General features: G+C 37.7%; 2 protein-coding genes and 1 non-coding gene across 3 annotated transcripts in view; 1 reads left to right on the top strand and 2 right to left on the bottom strand.

Moving 5' to 3' along the window:
- Positions 1-703: 703 nt before the first annotated feature.
- On the top strand, positions 704-1850 carry LOC127454749 (mitochondrial import inner membrane translocase subunit Tim9). Its single transcript, XM_051722127.1, has 4 exons — positions 704-781; positions 1052-1099; positions 1205-1300; positions 1422-1850. Exons 2-4 carry the CDS (start codon positions 1061-1063, stop codon positions 1554-1556), a joined length of 270 nt encoding a protein of 89 aa, XP_051578087.1. The 5' UTR covers positions 704-781; positions 1052-1060; the 3' UTR covers positions 1557-1850.
- Positions 1851-2492: 642 nt separating this feature from the next.
- The window catches only part of LOC127454745 (AT-rich interactive domain-containing protein 4A-like), a 37925-nt gene continuing 24798 nt past the window's right edge, over positions 2493-15619 (bottom strand). Inside the window, exons 18-25 of the mRNA XM_051722123.1 lie at positions 10760-10844; positions 10477-10657; positions 10297-10359; positions 8583-9749; positions 8387-8491; positions 6789-6995; positions 4848-4994; positions 2493-4326 (exon numbers count right to left, since the gene is read on the bottom strand). Of these exons, the coding sequence (XP_051578083.1) occupies positions 4223-4326; positions 4848-4994; positions 6789-6995; positions 8387-8491; positions 8583-9749; positions 10297-10359; positions 10477-10657; positions 10760-10844 (2059 nt within the window). The 3' untranslated portion in view covers positions 2493-4222. The remainder of the gene's footprint in view (positions 4327-4847; positions 4995-6788; positions 6996-8386; positions 8492-8582; positions 9750-10296; positions 10360-10476; positions 10658-10759; positions 10845-15619) is intronic.
- Positions 8172-8253, bottom strand: LOC127455639 (small nucleolar RNA SNORD53/SNORD92). The gene has a single exon (XR_007899714.1). It is a non-coding gene; the product is annotated as a small nucleolar RNA SNORD53/SNORD92 (small nucleolar RNA).

The following is a 15619-nucleotide window of genomic DNA, read 5'->3' as shown; positions in this document are numbered from 1 at the left end:
GAAGCTTATAATTTTATAAAAGCACTTACATTCTTCTGTTGAAACTTGTGTATTATTTGAGCTGTAAAGTTGTTTGAATCTTATTTTTTTATGGTAATTGTAGGGTCTTGGGTTTACTGCATTACGCCATTATGGCAGCGAAGTTGTAAAATTGGATATAAGTAACGTTGCACAGAAAATGTTAGAAAGTGATTTTATCACACGTCTTGTGGCCATACTTTTAAAACAGTGAGTACTTTAACATTTATGCATTGGCCCCATTCACTTCCATTGTAAATGTCTCACTGTAACCCAGATTTGAGCTTTTTTTAAAGAAACTGAAGAATGGGTCGAAATTATTTTTTGTGGCCATCAACATTATTCCACAAATGCTGTCAAATGAGCTCAACTTGTATTGAACCCGGCATATTCCTTTAATTTTGTAAGAATGTTGAGTACTCAACACTTCATAACTCAGCTAAATAAATAAATGCTAATATTTGTATCTGCTCATTACCAAAACTGAGCAAAAATCACTTGCATTTATCTATTTAAAGATTTTGATAGATTTTAACAAGGTTTTAATTATTTTTTTAAATATATATATATAAATGTATTATTTATTATAATAATAATAAGATTTATTATTATTACTAAGATTCTTCTTTAAATAATTTAGTTTTAATAATTAACTTTAATTTGGACTCTTGTTTGTTGCGAAAGTGCCGATGCGAATCGGTGGAAATCTCTCTTGTTCTCCTTGGATCACATGTCCTTCACATCCTGAGCTCTTTTAGCAAAGGTAATAATTCAGCTGTAATGTTTCTGATTTGCAGTGCATTTACTGTATAAATATTTATATAACAAAAGCCTTTTAAATACATTTTCTCGGGTATTCCGCGTTAAAACGGTGCATGTGAGATCATCCTAATGGCTAATCTAGCTACTTATCACTGAATGAGCTGAGAGGCCTCTGTTAAATGTACTGTACTGTCATGAATGCTATATTTTAACAGTTGTGCTAATTACGTTAAGGTTCTATTTTGTTTTTATAAAATATTCTCATCCGCAGCATCTCACTATGGCAGCTCAGGTCACTGAATCAGACCAGATCAAACAGGTAATTGAAGACTTACAAACATAAAACACAATTACTGTCTGATAATAGTTCAATAATTCAATCACATTCAGTGACAGTTCAATTTTCCATGTTTGTGTCTTGCAGTTCAAAGAATTCCTGGGCACCTACAACAAACTAACAGAAAACTGTTTCATGGACTGTGTTAAAGATTTCACAACAAGAGAAGTCAAACCAGAGGAGGTGTGTTATGCCCTTTATGTTGTGGTGGATATATTCCTGAAACCTCTCTAAAAAAAAATCTTTATTATAATAACGACATGTACCTGTGTGTCTGTGTTAATGTTCATTAATCTCTTTCCAGACCACATGCTCTGAGAGCTGCTTACAAAAGTATCTGAAGATGACACAGAGGATCTCCATGCGCTTCCAGGAGTACCACATCCAGCAGAATGAGGCATTGGCTGCTAAAGCTGGCTTGTTGGCACAACCCCGATAATCATAGGCCGTTTGTATGGACTCCAAACCATTACACCACGCTCTCTCTATTCCAGTGTGGAGAAGGGCTCGCCAAAGTGGACCAGAGGAAGGCAGAGGATGTCACACAGGTGACAGCGTGAGACGTCTTCTGATCTCTGTCGGCTCACGGATAACTAGATTGTTAGGATGTTGTTTCTCTGAAGGACAGATACGGTAGCTTTGACCAAAATGCTGGTCTTAAGCAAAACACGAAAGATATTGTTTGTTTTTATTGTAGCATGATACATAATAAAACTTAAAATGGTCAACTCTATTATTTTGTCTCATTCCTATATGTAATTCATCTCAAGAAATAAAACTAAATGCTTGAGCGAGAGCTCTGATTTTTTTTAAATAAGGTTAAAAATTTAAGAACCCTATTTTTTAGGACCATTCTTTTTTTTTTTAAAAGGACATTTTCATGACAATTATGCACATCCACATTACATCATTACTGCAAAAAGCACAAAGGCAGCATAAAAGTAATCCATAAGACTCCAGTGGTTTAATCCATGTCTTCTGAAATGATCTGGTAGATTTTGGGTGAGAAATTTTGGGCTAGAGACTGCAATGGCAAGATGTAAAGTGTGAAAGGAGTAACATTTTGGTCTGTTCTCAGCCAAAACTGATTGCATCGCTTCAGAAGACATTGATTAAACCACAGGAGTCTTAAGAGTACTTTTATGCTGCCTTTGTGCTTTTTAGAGTTTCAAAGTTTCGGACCCCATTCACTTGCACTGTGTTGACCTACAGAGTCAGATCTTTTTCTAAGAATCTTAATTTGTGTTCTGCAGAAGAAAGAAAGTCACACACATCTGGGATGGAATGAGGGTAAATAAATGATGAGAATTTCCATTTTGGTTGAACTAACCCTTTAAAACTAAAAGACAAAGAAAGACATCCCTCACCTGAATATTTTAAAAACTTTATTAGAAATGAAAGAGCTCTTATTTTACATTAATATACAATGGCTTTGCTCAGGAACCTAATGCCTTCATTTCTTCATCCAGAAATCTGTAAATAAACTGAAGTCACAGGAAAGCAAGTTTTCACAATTTCATCAGTGATTTAATCACTGCCTACAGCATAAAATGTTCAACATAGTCATGGGTTCATCACTCTAGACAGCTTGGTTTAGGTTCCTAAATGGTTGATTATATACACATTCTAAAGATGTGCTAATGCTTCTACCAACTTGACATAGAAAATGTAAATTAATATATAAAGATGTACGGTTTAAAAAATAATATAAATCATTTTTACAGTTTGTGTAAAATGTATTTTTCAAATACATAGTTTTGGAAGATTATTTACAAAAGGAACAATCAGTTTGAAACCCCTGGGTTAACCATACTCATCTCAACTGAATTATTCAACTGGTCAAGAACTAAGAAAAACATGAAAACAAGAATAAATGTTTAAATTGTAACAAAGAAAGTACCAGGAAATCTGAGAAAGTGGGGGAAACGAAGGTCACAATTTTGGGTGTTTCATAAAGGTCTTGGGAATACTCAAGCCCAAATGTAAAAACTAAATGGGGAGGACCTGTTTTACTGCACAGTAGTTACCCAATTGTGACGTCACATTCAAATGCTCAAAACATCCCCACAAAATTCTATTCCTTCTAGCCCACCATCTGAAGCCAAAGTGGGAGGATTGTGTGATTCTCATCTTGAAAAAAATACAAAAATGCTGTCCACGCACTGAATAAATATATTTAACAAGTCGCAAGATAATACCTTTATTTTACACAAAAATTTCAGCACTAGAAATCTTTCATTAAATAACTTCACGGCTGCGATATATACTTTTTTGAAATTTTCCATACTAAAATAAAAACTCTGCAATTACATATAAAAAGACGAAGTGCAACTTGCAAAGGAAATTAGTCCACTGAAAACAAGTTTCATGTTCCACTGTAAACATTTTCATCGTTTAGTTTTTTCCATTTTCATTTTCCATTTTCTTAAAAATACAACAAAAATAGGTTTTGCATAATTTTGTGCTAGCATACTTAGTGGAAGACGCCAGCTGCGGTTTTCAGTAAACTACATTCCCTTTTGCAGTCGACTTTGTCTCACTTTTCCAAAATAGGGCACTCTGCTGTAACACATGTACTTTGGCAGTTCTGATGGAGCAAGCGCACAAAAATGGACTTTTCTTTGAATAACCATGTCCAGCTGCTTAAGTGACCATTACCTAGGGATCTTAGATGATGTTCTTACCAGACGATGTTCTTACCATGTTCTGATAGAGGAACGTACAATTGATTGACTACTGCATCAAAATTCAGTACCTGCAGCACAGACGCTGCAAGAAGGGGTTTCTGGGGAAGGAAGTGGAAAGTGCCGTTGTTTTCTTTCTGGATGGATAAATCTTTAAGCTTTGATTTCATAGATTACATTCAACCCTCACGTAGAGTCCGTTCCCTGGTGCTGATAGTGGTAGCGACAGCGAGCGAGAGGAGGCAGGATCAGTTTACAAAGTGCAGAAAGTGGAGTGGCCACTAGGAAACAGAGGAGACATGGAGGCGGGAAGTCGAGTGCTAATGGCTGCTTGCTCTGGCTCATCAGTATGCATGTCTCCATGGAGGCAGCGGGTTGCTGAGAAGGCAAATGTGGGGCAGGGCGGGGCACAGGCGTGGCATCACCTGCACTCGACGGCAACAGTGTTCTGAGTCGGGGAAGCTGACGACGGACTCATGCCAGTGTCGGACGAACCCGATGATGTGGACGCTGTGGTGTGGGACACTGTTAATCAGAGTTTAAAAAGGTCAGAGGTAGATTCACAATGATTTACTAATTTCTAACAGTAAACAAATACAAGGAATTGAGAAACCAAAACAAATGGTACATTACCACTGTTGTCAAATATATCTTTAATGCTTGTCACTTTGGACAAACATGACCCCAGAGACATCTTGGGTAAAAGTCAATGTGACATCATCTTTTACGTTAGACTGTACAATATGCTCCTTAGCCAAGATTATTTATGGTCAGGATTAACAGCATTAATGGGGCTTTTTAAGTCACCACTCCATGTCTGTTCTCACATTCAAATTTACACACAAAATTGAAATGGTATCATACAAATCCAGCAAGCTTTTGATCTATGTTGGCAATGTTTTTCTGTTTTTGTTTTTATAATAATAATAAAATGGTGTCTGTCTGTCATGGTTATGCAAAAGAGCTTATGGACTAAAAAAAAGAAATGTAAATCGATAAAAGATGCAAGTTATGGCTACAAAACTTATAAAGTTCGGCAATTGTACCTTCTCTTTCCTTCTTTTTTAATCTTTTCCGCCTCCTGTCAATGGATGCCACCTCAGACTTGAGTGACATGTAGTACTTCCTGATTTCCTGTAGCTTCTCTTGCAAGAATGAAATTCGCTCAGCGCTTGACATAGTGTCCAGCTCAGCTGTGAAAACCAGAAGCAGAAACCAGTCAGAAAAACATGAAAAGTTGAGAGCAATTTCAGCTATAACTGCATGGATCCACATGAAGTGTACAAATAGATATCTGGGAAAAGTTCATGGAATTTTCAGAATTAATGTATCTTTCATTTGCATAATTCTGTATATAAATCAATATGCAAATGATTACAATAACTTTTTTCCAATGCTTGCCCACTTGAAGAGATTTTGCATAAACCAACACAAATTGACAAAAGTATACTGTGAGTATAAAATGTATAGATGGGGAACACTAACTTTGGAAAGCTTTTCAGCAAGTCACACATCATATTTTGGAAAAGTCACCATTCACTTTTCATTGCATCTTTTTTACCATACAGTGAAAGTCAACGGTGTCTGAGGCTATAATCAGGGTTATTGCAGAGTTTTTAAAATCAAATTTAAGACTTAAGACCTTTTTCAAGACCTGAACAAATAAAATAAATACCCTATCCCCATACCAAAACAAACCCACACAATCTCAAAATAAATCTTGTATCACAGACTCGTACTTAGACAGGGGCACACATTCAACATGGCCTTAACATTGCTTATCAGTAAAACAGGGTAGGCTATATACAAGTTTCAAATACTTAAGACATGTTTTCCACATTTGTATCACATTTAAATTGGTTTATATACCATTATATAAATAAATACAAATTAGAGGTCAACCGATATCGACATTGGATGGTTGCTGAAGCGATACTGTGTTGAAAGGCAATTAATCTGCCAACAGTTTTTAAAATTGGTAGCCTATATTTAATGTTCTTAGTCTTTCCTTCCTGTGATGTGGAATGCCAGACAGAGGCAACAAGAGTCCATATTGAATTAAATTCCAGATGCAGTTTATGGTGCAACCAAAATACCAATAACCAGGGGAAAAATATATATCTGATTCATAACGGGGAACTTTTATTTTTAAAGGCTGAAATAAACCAGGGACTCTTATTTTGAAATGTATGTGCTTCACTGTTTCCAGCTGCTCATTCAAGCAGATGAGGGAAATAAAGTGTGCATTCCTACAATAATCTACAATGTATTACAATATAAACAATTAAAAGTAAACACTGTCATATTTTATCAACACTACATCATCAACAGTTGATCATTATTGATCACTTGTCATAAATTTACGATGTCCTATTGATTGTGAACTGCTCCGCAACAGCTGGAAACACTCACAAGCCCCCCACGTGCTTCAAGAAAATACAACAGTGCCACATTTTCACTCTGAAGAACGCAGCGCATGCATTTATTTAATTAGATCGTATTCTTTATAAGTTTGATAATCACATTAGGTCGTAAAAGGATTCCTGTCTTTCCGCCCCCAAATTTAAGACCTCTTTACATGATAATGACTTTTTATGACCTTAAGTTTTGGAAAACTGAATTTAAGACATGAAGACTTTAAGGATCTGCAGGAACCTTGATAATTCTGCCCAACATCTCCTTTTGTGTACCATGAGAAAAAAAAAGAAAAAAAAAGGAAGTAATTTAGGTTTGGTACAACATGATAGTGAGTAAATGACAATTTTCATTTTTGGGTGAACTATCCCATTAAATAAAACAAAACATCCAAAGAACTTCTACTATGGTGGATTCGGTCAATAAGCAGCATACTGCTTTACAATTCTGGTAAACTGGGGAGACTCACAATCAAATGTCTGCCAAGTACATGTTATAACATATGCAGTTAGCAGCATGAAGAACCTCAACCTAATTGTGTCAATTTAACTATCAAAACTTTTTATACTCACTGAGCTGGCAGGACCACTTATTTGTGCGGGGGGAAGGGATGGACTGCTTCTCTTTGTGCTTGTCTTTCTCCAGGTCTTTACTGCTGGGAGAAACCATACCAGGTGATCGAGAAAGCTTCTGGCTCTTAGGTAGGCTGGAGTGCTTGACTGGGGTTAGCTTATTCGAGCTGTCCATGGCAGAGAGGTCCTCACTGTCACTACTGTGACCTGGAGACATATACAGAGACAGACAGTCAATAACAATAAATAATTGGCATGGGCATTTTCGGGAAATTTGTAGTCGAGTAATAGATTACTCAAGTCTACGTAAAGACCATCACATTTTTATTATTTCAAATGTTATTATTCAGAAAAACAAGTGGTGAAATTGAGCTTTTTATAAAATGCACTCTACCGTGTTCAGAGATTTACCACACATACTGGTCTGATAAGCTTCCGAGTTTCTTGTAACGCTTCACAGTTTGTTTCCACCATAAAAGCAAACCTTGCTATTGGTTTGCATGACTCCAAAACAACAACCGAATATCAAGAATAGAATTCAATAATCAAAATATTATAAGTAGTTCAAGTGCTGCACTACGCTTTACTTAAAAAGCACAGATGCCATCATATCTTCTCTCATCCAACAGCTCAACGACACACATCCCCAGCACCCACCAGTGGACTCAATTGTAACTGCAAGGTATGGTGAAAGCACAGAGGGAAAGCACAGTATTTAGCGCTGCTCACAGCAGGCAAATGCACAACGAAAAATTATTTTATAATATTCGAGTAGTGTTTAATAGTCGACTAGCTGGTGCAGAACGAGTACTCGATTACTCAATAAATCATTCAATGCATCCGTGGCAGACAAATGCAAGTGTCGTTCTGTGCATGAAGGTTTTGTGGTATATCCAAAGAGACAAACTTAAATATTTCACTTAACACAGTGAAGCTGATGTCTTCTTCATTTGTTACCTAGTTACAGTGGTAAACAGCTGCCGACTAGTACTTACATTTAATGACGCAATCGGACCACTGTTCAAACCCAAATAATATGACGTGAACAAAGACCAGTGCGGGCAAGTGGAGGAAAGACAACCTGGGTTCGGACCAAGCAATCGAACCAAGTGTGACAGCACCCTTACTGGCCAAAATCAAAAGAGCCCATCCTTAAGTCTCTTAGATATGGTTTGTGTCCCTTCTTAATACAAGACTATGTGATTATATATATGTACGCACGCACGCACGCACACACCATGTGCTGTCCATTTTATGAAGTCATTTGAACAAAATCCTAACCCCAAGTATGAACAATAATAGTAGTAAACAGTAGTAATTATAAATAGTAAAAAGAAATAAAAGTTAATGATAAAATTTAATGTGTGACAACTGGAGCATAGGTTAATCAGACAGCCAAGAGAAGTGTGACATCACATGATATCAGTCAAGTTAGCGAAACCATTCTCTGGTATCATCATCTTTGACCCCGTTCTTGTTTAAGAAACCTTTAATTTTTCACATTTATATATACATTTTCACACACATAAAAGGTGAAATTTTCCAAATATAGTTCTAACTTTCAGACAGGTTGATAACGTTTTTGGCACAACACTTACCTGCTCCATTCTTCTCTGTTTTACAAACAGTGCTTGAACGTTTCTGGCTACGTTTTTGCTTCTTGGCCGATGAGCCAGTAGTGCAGTCCAATAACCTTTTCTGACCTGAAAATTCAGATTGGTAATAAAACATAAGAATACTTGCAGAACAAGGATGATTAAGCACAAACAAAACCAAAATAAGATTCTGACTGACCTCTGTCCTTTCCGTCTCGCTCCTGCAATGAGATGCTGGAGTTGCTTGAACTAGCACTGGCATCAAAGCTATGTGTCGATTCGTTCTCCCCAAGACCCTCTTGAGATTCAGCCACACTGTCCACCTCGATGGTGGTGTCGCTTTCACTCTTAGTGCTGTGGGATTCATCTGGGCTGGGGGCAGAACATGGGGAAGAGAGACGTGGAGGTCCTACTGCAGCCAGAACATAAGGAAGGTGGTCAGAAGGCTCCAGAGGCTGAGCTTTCACTTCCTTCATCATCATCAGTAACTCTTCACCAGATGGCTTGTCCTTCTCCTCGGGATCATCAAGGTCCACTTCATGGCAGACCAGCGCTTCTGGGCCGATTTGAGGCATCATCTCCTCGTTTGTGACCGTTGTAGAATCCTCCAGCCCAGTACACAGAGGTTCCACCCTGATCTGCACCTCTCTGGTGAGAGCAGGCATCTCAGACTTTATCTCAAGATCGTTGCCTGGAGATGATAATGTTGGGGTAGGATGTTCTTCAGGTTTCTGTGCTGGCTCAGGGCTCCTCTCTACCTCAGATTTCTTTTCCAATGGTGCTGTTTTCATTGGAGATAGCATTTTAGGCTCTTCTTTTTTGTCTGCGCGAACTTTCTTTTCTGGCGTTCGCTGTTCAGTGGCTTTGCGCTTAACTGTGGTGCTTCGTTTCTGAGGGACGATGTCCTCTGTAGCAGAGTCTGTATCTGAACCGGCTGTCTCCTCAAGTAGTCTCTCTGTGGGAGTGCTATGCGATGATTCCTGGGGTTTCTTCACAGGCCGTGGAGGTGTGGAGGGTTCCTCTGTCTCGGTGTGATTAGCAGTAGAAAGTGTTTGTGTGAGAGTCTCTGACCCTGGTTCTCTCAGACAAGGATTCTTTGCTCTCGATTTTGGAGATCCGTCATCAGACTCAGGAAACAGGGATGTGTCTTCCTTAGGTTTTTCACACTTCTGGAAGTTGGGCATCTCTTGAGGGCTGTTGGGACATTCAGGTTCAGGCTGTGCAGGTTCTTTCATTGGGCTTTCCTCCTGGAACTCCTCTTCTGCCTCTTGTTTTGCTGCCTGGATTGGATCTGTATCCTCCGTCCACTCTGGCTTTTTCTCGGGAGAGTCCTCACATTCGCTATCATCTGAGGAGTTCCCTGAATCTGAGAAGTGAGAATAAAAATAATAAAAAAATATTTAAAAAAAGATACATTTTCACCATGAAGTCCTGCTTACCTAGGAAATAGATATTACATACTAACTGAGAACTTCAATTAATTTTGGCAAATTGGCATTTGCTTAAATATTAACAGATTTTTCATGGAAAAATCCAAGATATTGTTTTTTTAATTGTTCTTTGCTAATTATATTTTACAAGAGCCCTTCGATCCATTTTTGGGTTCATTTTTGTAGAAAAACTCATGTTAAATAGGACTTTTTATGATAAGTTTTAATTAAGGTACACTGATTGTATGAAATATTGTATTGTTTATTTGTGTTGTGTATTATGGTTACAATATGTCACCCACCCAGTGATTTTCAAACACTTTGCGAATCAGTTTAACGGAACCATTAAAAAGAAACTAGTTCAAAAGAACGATTCTTCCGCGATTAAAACATCACTACTACAGCATTTGAAAAGCGAATAAACGTAAGTTAAAACATCATAAATTTACAGCTAAAAGCAATGATAGTTTATCTTGGACATACCATTAGACCCTCTGTCAGAATCATACATTCCAGAAGTTCTTCTTGTGCGTCGGCGAGGGGTAACTGTCCAGACATATTTAACAGTAGGTTACAATATTAACATTAATCAAAGAAAAGCTAAATGAAAAGCAACTAAAGTCATTCAAGTAATCTTAAACATTTTCACATGGCCAGTCTTACCATCTCCGTTTGGCAGGACAGAGGCATCACTGGGCCGTGAGTTCTTGTTGCTGGATTGGCCCTCACTGCTAGGCGTTTTGGACACACTGCGGGAAGTACTGGGAGGGGTGGACTTGAGTGGAGGACGACCTCTCCTTATCCCCAGTTTGGCCTGTTTATCCTCCTCTCCATCCTCTTTATTCTATGATGAAGTCGAAAATGAAAATTGATTTTTTTTTTATTTTTTTTTTTAAGTTCTCAATAGATTTTTTTTATTTATTTTTTTATATAGGCCGTCACTTACCTTCACTTTTTTCTTTTGTTTTCTCTTTGTTCCACCCTTATCACCAGGCCATATTATTCTGTCAGCTTTCACCCACTCATCATATCTGTTAGAATCAAAATGCATTTAATAACGGCATATGCATGTTGAATTTAAATAATCCATTCAAACTTCATGATACATTTAACTTTCTAAACAAATTACCTGATGGGAAAAACAAACATACAAATTTGAAATATTCAAAACTTCAGAAATTATGTCTTAGAGATGACTGAATAAATTAATTAAAATATGGTGGAGTAATCTTTTGAGAAGTAAGGTGATGTAAAGTCAAAAGATTTATTAACTGGAATCTAAATGTCAATAGGCTACAACTTTAACAAAGTTAAACATGTGAGAATTGAAGCAGAGGTTACTCAGACAGTCAAGAGAAGTGTGACATCACATGGCAGCAGACAAGTTAGTGAAACTATTCTCTGGTATCATCATCTTATTATCTCATTTCAGAAACCAGCAGGTGAAAACAATATATTTTTAACCCTAGAACGCATAGGTAACGTCGCCCCCTTAAATGCATAAGTGGTTCAAAAAAGTCCCAGGTGAAATCTACTTATTTTTTTCAAGGACAATTAGCTCCAATGATAATTAAAAAAAAAAAATATTATTTACTAATTATTTTAATATAGTTTAATAATTAAAGTTTAATTTCATCATCAAAATGGTGTCTAAATCAATTCTTAAAACATTTAACAAGTGAAAATAAAACTTTAACATGTCACTGCATTTTATTTGTTTTTTTTTTGCCAAACTTTTATTCAACAGCTGTCTTGCTTGTGATATATTTATTATTTATTATTATTATTATTACTACATTTTACTATACAGTTGTATTTTTATTCAATTGCAGGCATCTAGATTTTATTTTGAATCGGGCTTTGATTATGACGAGTGATTTTGCCAGAAGTTTCACTTTTCTTGATAAACAGTTCATAACACGGCCAGTGTGATTACTGAAGACTGTTAAGTCACGTCTGAAATCTCATCTCTTTACACTGGCCTTCAAGTCTGACAAATGAAATGTAGGACACAGTTTTGGAGTGTTTGTATTTTAGATTACTAGTGTTTGTGTATGTGGTAATTTTTAAATGTTATGTTTTAAATTTTATTACTGTGAAGCACTTTGGTCAACTATTGTTTTAAATACGATATAAATAAAGCTGAGCTGAAAGTGCAAATGCTATGATTTTAATTATATAAATATAAACTCATCAAAAAAAGAAACGACCCTTTTTCAGGACACTGAATTTTAAAGAATTTTATACAAATCCAAATAACTTTACAGATCTTTATTATAAAGGGTTTAAACAATGTTTTCCATGCTTGTTCAATGAACCATAAAAAAATTAATGAACACGCACCTGTGGAACAGCTTACAGACGGTAGGCAATTAAGGTCACAGTTATAAAAACTTAGGACACTAAAGAGACCTTTCTACTGACTCTGAAACACACCAAAAGAAAGATGCCCAGGGTCCCTGCTCATCTGCGTGAATGTGCCTTAGGCATGCTGCATGGAGGCATGAGGACTGCAGATGTGGCCAGTGCAATAAATTGCAATGTCTGTACTGTGAGACGTCTAAGACAGCGCTACAGGGAGACAGGAAGGACAGCTGATCATCCTTGTAGTGGCAGAAAATGTATAACAACACCTGCACAGTGTCAGTACATCCGAATATCACACCTGCGGGACAGGTACAGGATGGCAACAACAACTGCCCGAGTTACACCAATGAACGCACAGTCCCTCCATCAGTGCTCAGACTGTCTGCAATAGGCTGAGAGAGGCTGGACTGAGGGCTTGTAGGCCTGTTGTAAGGCAGGTCCTTACCAGACATCACCGGCAACAATGTCGCCTATGGGCACAAACCCACCTTCGCCGGACCAGACAGGACTGGCAAAAAGTGCGTCGCGGTTTTGTCTCACTAGGGGTGATGGTCGGATTCGCGTTTATCATGGAAGGAATGAATGTTACACCGAGGCCTGTTCTCTGGAGCGGGATCGATTTGGAGGTGGAGGGTCCATCATGGTCTGGGGCGGTGTATCACATCATCAGACTGAGCTTGTTGTCATTGCATTTCCTGCGTTACAGGAAAGACATTCTCCTCCCCAGGGTTGGGAGGGTTACTTTTGAAAAGTATTCCACTACAGATTACATGCTGTAAAATGTAATTTGTAACGTATTCCGTTAGATTACTCAAGGTAAGTAACATATTCTAAATACTTTGGATTACTTCTTCAGCACTGGTAGATTTTTTCACTTGTTTTGACAATAAAAACTCTGCCAGTACAGTAAGACAAAATCCACATGTTAAAAATACATTCTCTGAAAAACCTAAATAACTTATGCAGTGTTGCTTCTAAAACAACATAAATCAAACAGATCTTGTTTTAAGGATTTTTAGATATTTTTACAGGAAAACAATAAAAAATGATCAAGAACACGATTTTTGCCCTAATATCAAAGGTCTTACTAGAAAAAAAGAAATTATGATCCAACATGAATTTTCTTGCTAAAAAAATATGATCGTGTCTGGTAACGTGCATGGCTCAGCGGTTAAGGCTCCGGGTTACTGATCAGAAAGTCAGGGGTTCAAGCCCCAGTACTGCCAAGATGCCACTGCTGGGCCCTTGAGCAAGGCCCTTGACCTTATCTGCTCCAGGGGCGCCGTATCATGACTGACCCCGCACTCTGACCCCAGCTTAGCTGGGTTATGTGAAAAAAAGAATTTCACTGTATATGTGCAAATGTATAATGTGTTATAAATAAATACAATTATAAATTATAATTATTCCCCCCAGAAATGTCTGGGAACTTTCAAGTGCTTTGGTGGAAGAGTGGGGTAACATCTCACAGCAAGAACTGGCAAATCTGGTGCAGTCCATGAGGAGGAAATGCACTGTAGTACTTAATGCTGCTGGTGGCTACACCAGATACTGACTGTTACTTTTGATTTTGACCTCCCTCCCCCTCCCCCTCCCCTTTGTTCAGGGACACATTATTCCATTTCTGTTAGTCACATGTCTGTTAAACTTATTGAATCTTTTTATGTTCATACAAATATTTACACATGTTAAGTTTGCTTAAAATAAAGCAGTTGAAAGTGAGAGGACGTTTCTTTTTTTGCTGAGTTTATATTTTACATGTGCTGCGTGGTTAACAGTGGATAAGTGCTCTGCTCTGTCATCTCATACAATGTGAATGATTCTCAATGTCTGTCGAGTTTCCAGTGTATGAGCGGTCGGATTTAAAGTACGCAGCTCATCCACAGTAAGATTGCAGCCTTTAGCGGTTTAATAAATCACACTAGGACATCATGATTTTAATTGGATTAATTGTCCATTTCAGTGTACAGAGAATAACAAAGCATTAATCATACTGTCATACTGCATGCTGGTAGCGGATAGAGTCGGTGCTCGGTACTACACTGCAGAAACACTGGTATCGCTATATCTTTTTTTATTTTAGTATCAACTTGGTACCAAAGGACCGGTACTTTTGACAACACTAAGCAAGTGTACTGAATATAAGCAGGTTGTGATTCAGCCATGGCAGCCTTTTGCCTCAGGTAATCAGATTGTTTTCATTAACACTGTAAAACTCTTTTTTTTTTTTTTTTTAATACCAAAAATTAATTTGAGATATATATATATATATATATCTCAATCATAGAAAACATTCCTTGTATTATGTCAGTTAGGATCACTACTTTATTTTAAGAATGTGAAATGTCAGAATAATAGTAGAGAGAATGATTTATTTCAGCTTTTATTTCTTTCACCACATTCCCAGTGGGACAGAAGTTTACATACACTGTTAGTATTTGGTAGCATTGCCTTTAAATTGTTTAACATGAGTCAAATGTTTTGGGTAGCCTTCCACAAGCTTCTCACAATAATTCTGGTGTAACTGAGTCAGGTTTGTAGGCTTCCTTGCTCGCACACGTGTGATTACTTCACACACTCGGATTGAGGTCAGGGCTTTGTGATGGCCACTCCAATACCTTGACTTTGTCCTTAAGCCATTTTGCCACAACTTTGGAGGTATTCTTGGGGTCACTGTCCATTTGGAAGACCCATTTGCGAACAAGCTTTAACTTCCTGGCTGATGTCTTGAGATGTTGCTCAAAATATCCACATAATTTTCCTTCCTCATGATGCCATCTATTTTGTGAAGTGCGCCAGTCCCTCCTGCAGCAAAGCACCCCCAAAACATAATCCTGCCACCCCCATGCTTCACAGTTGGGATTGTGTTCTTCGGCTTGCAAGCCTCACCCTTTTTCCTTCAAACATAACAAAGGTCATTATGGCCAAACAGTTCAATTTCTGTTTCATCACACCAGAGGACATTTCTCCAAAAAGTAAGATCTTTGTCCCCATGTGCACTTGCAAACTGTATTATTATTGTAGTCTGGCTTTTTTATGGCAGTTTTGGAGCATTGGCTTCTTCCTTGCTTTGCAGCCTTTCAGATTATGCCGATATAGGACTTGTTTTACTGTGGATATAGATAATTGTCTACGTTTCCTCCAGCATCTTCACAAGGTCCTTTGCTGTTGTTCTGGGATTGATTTGCACTTTTCGCAACAAATTACATTCATCTCTAGGAGACAGAATGCATCTCCTTCCTGAGTGGTATGATGGCTGTTTTGTCCCATGGTGTTTATACTTGCGTACTATTGTTTGTACAGATGAACATGGTACCTTCAGGCATTTGGAAATTGCTCCCAAGGATGAACCAGACTTTTTTTCTGAGGTCTTGGATGATTTCTTTTGATTTTCTCATGATGTCAAGCAATGAGGCACGGAGTTTGAAGGTAGGCCTTA

The sequence above is a fragment of the Myxocyprinus asiaticus genome, chromosome 17, assembly GCF_019703515.2.
Source record: "Myxocyprinus asiaticus isolate MX2 ecotype Aquarium Trade chromosome 17, UBuf_Myxa_2, whole genome shotgun sequence".
Classification (NCBI taxonomy): domain Eukaryota; kingdom Metazoa; phylum Chordata; class Actinopteri; order Cypriniformes; family Catostomidae; genus Myxocyprinus; species Myxocyprinus asiaticus.
The sequence above is the reverse complement of the archived record's forward strand: the minus strand, read 5'-3'. Positions and strand labels throughout refer to the sequence as shown.

Coding starts and splice junctions, on each gene's coding strand:
- LOC127454749 (XM_051722127.1), top strand. CDS start 1,061: ATGGCAGCTCAGGTCACTGAATCAGACCAGATCAAACAG. Junction 1,100..1,204: donor AATCAGACCAGATCAAACAG/GTAATTGAAGAC, acceptor TGTGTCTTGCAG/TTCAAAGAATTCCTGGGCAC. Junction 1,301..1,421: donor GAGAAGTCAAACCAGAGGAG/GTGTGTTATGCC, acceptor ATCTCTTTCCAG/ACCACATGCTCTGAGAGCTG.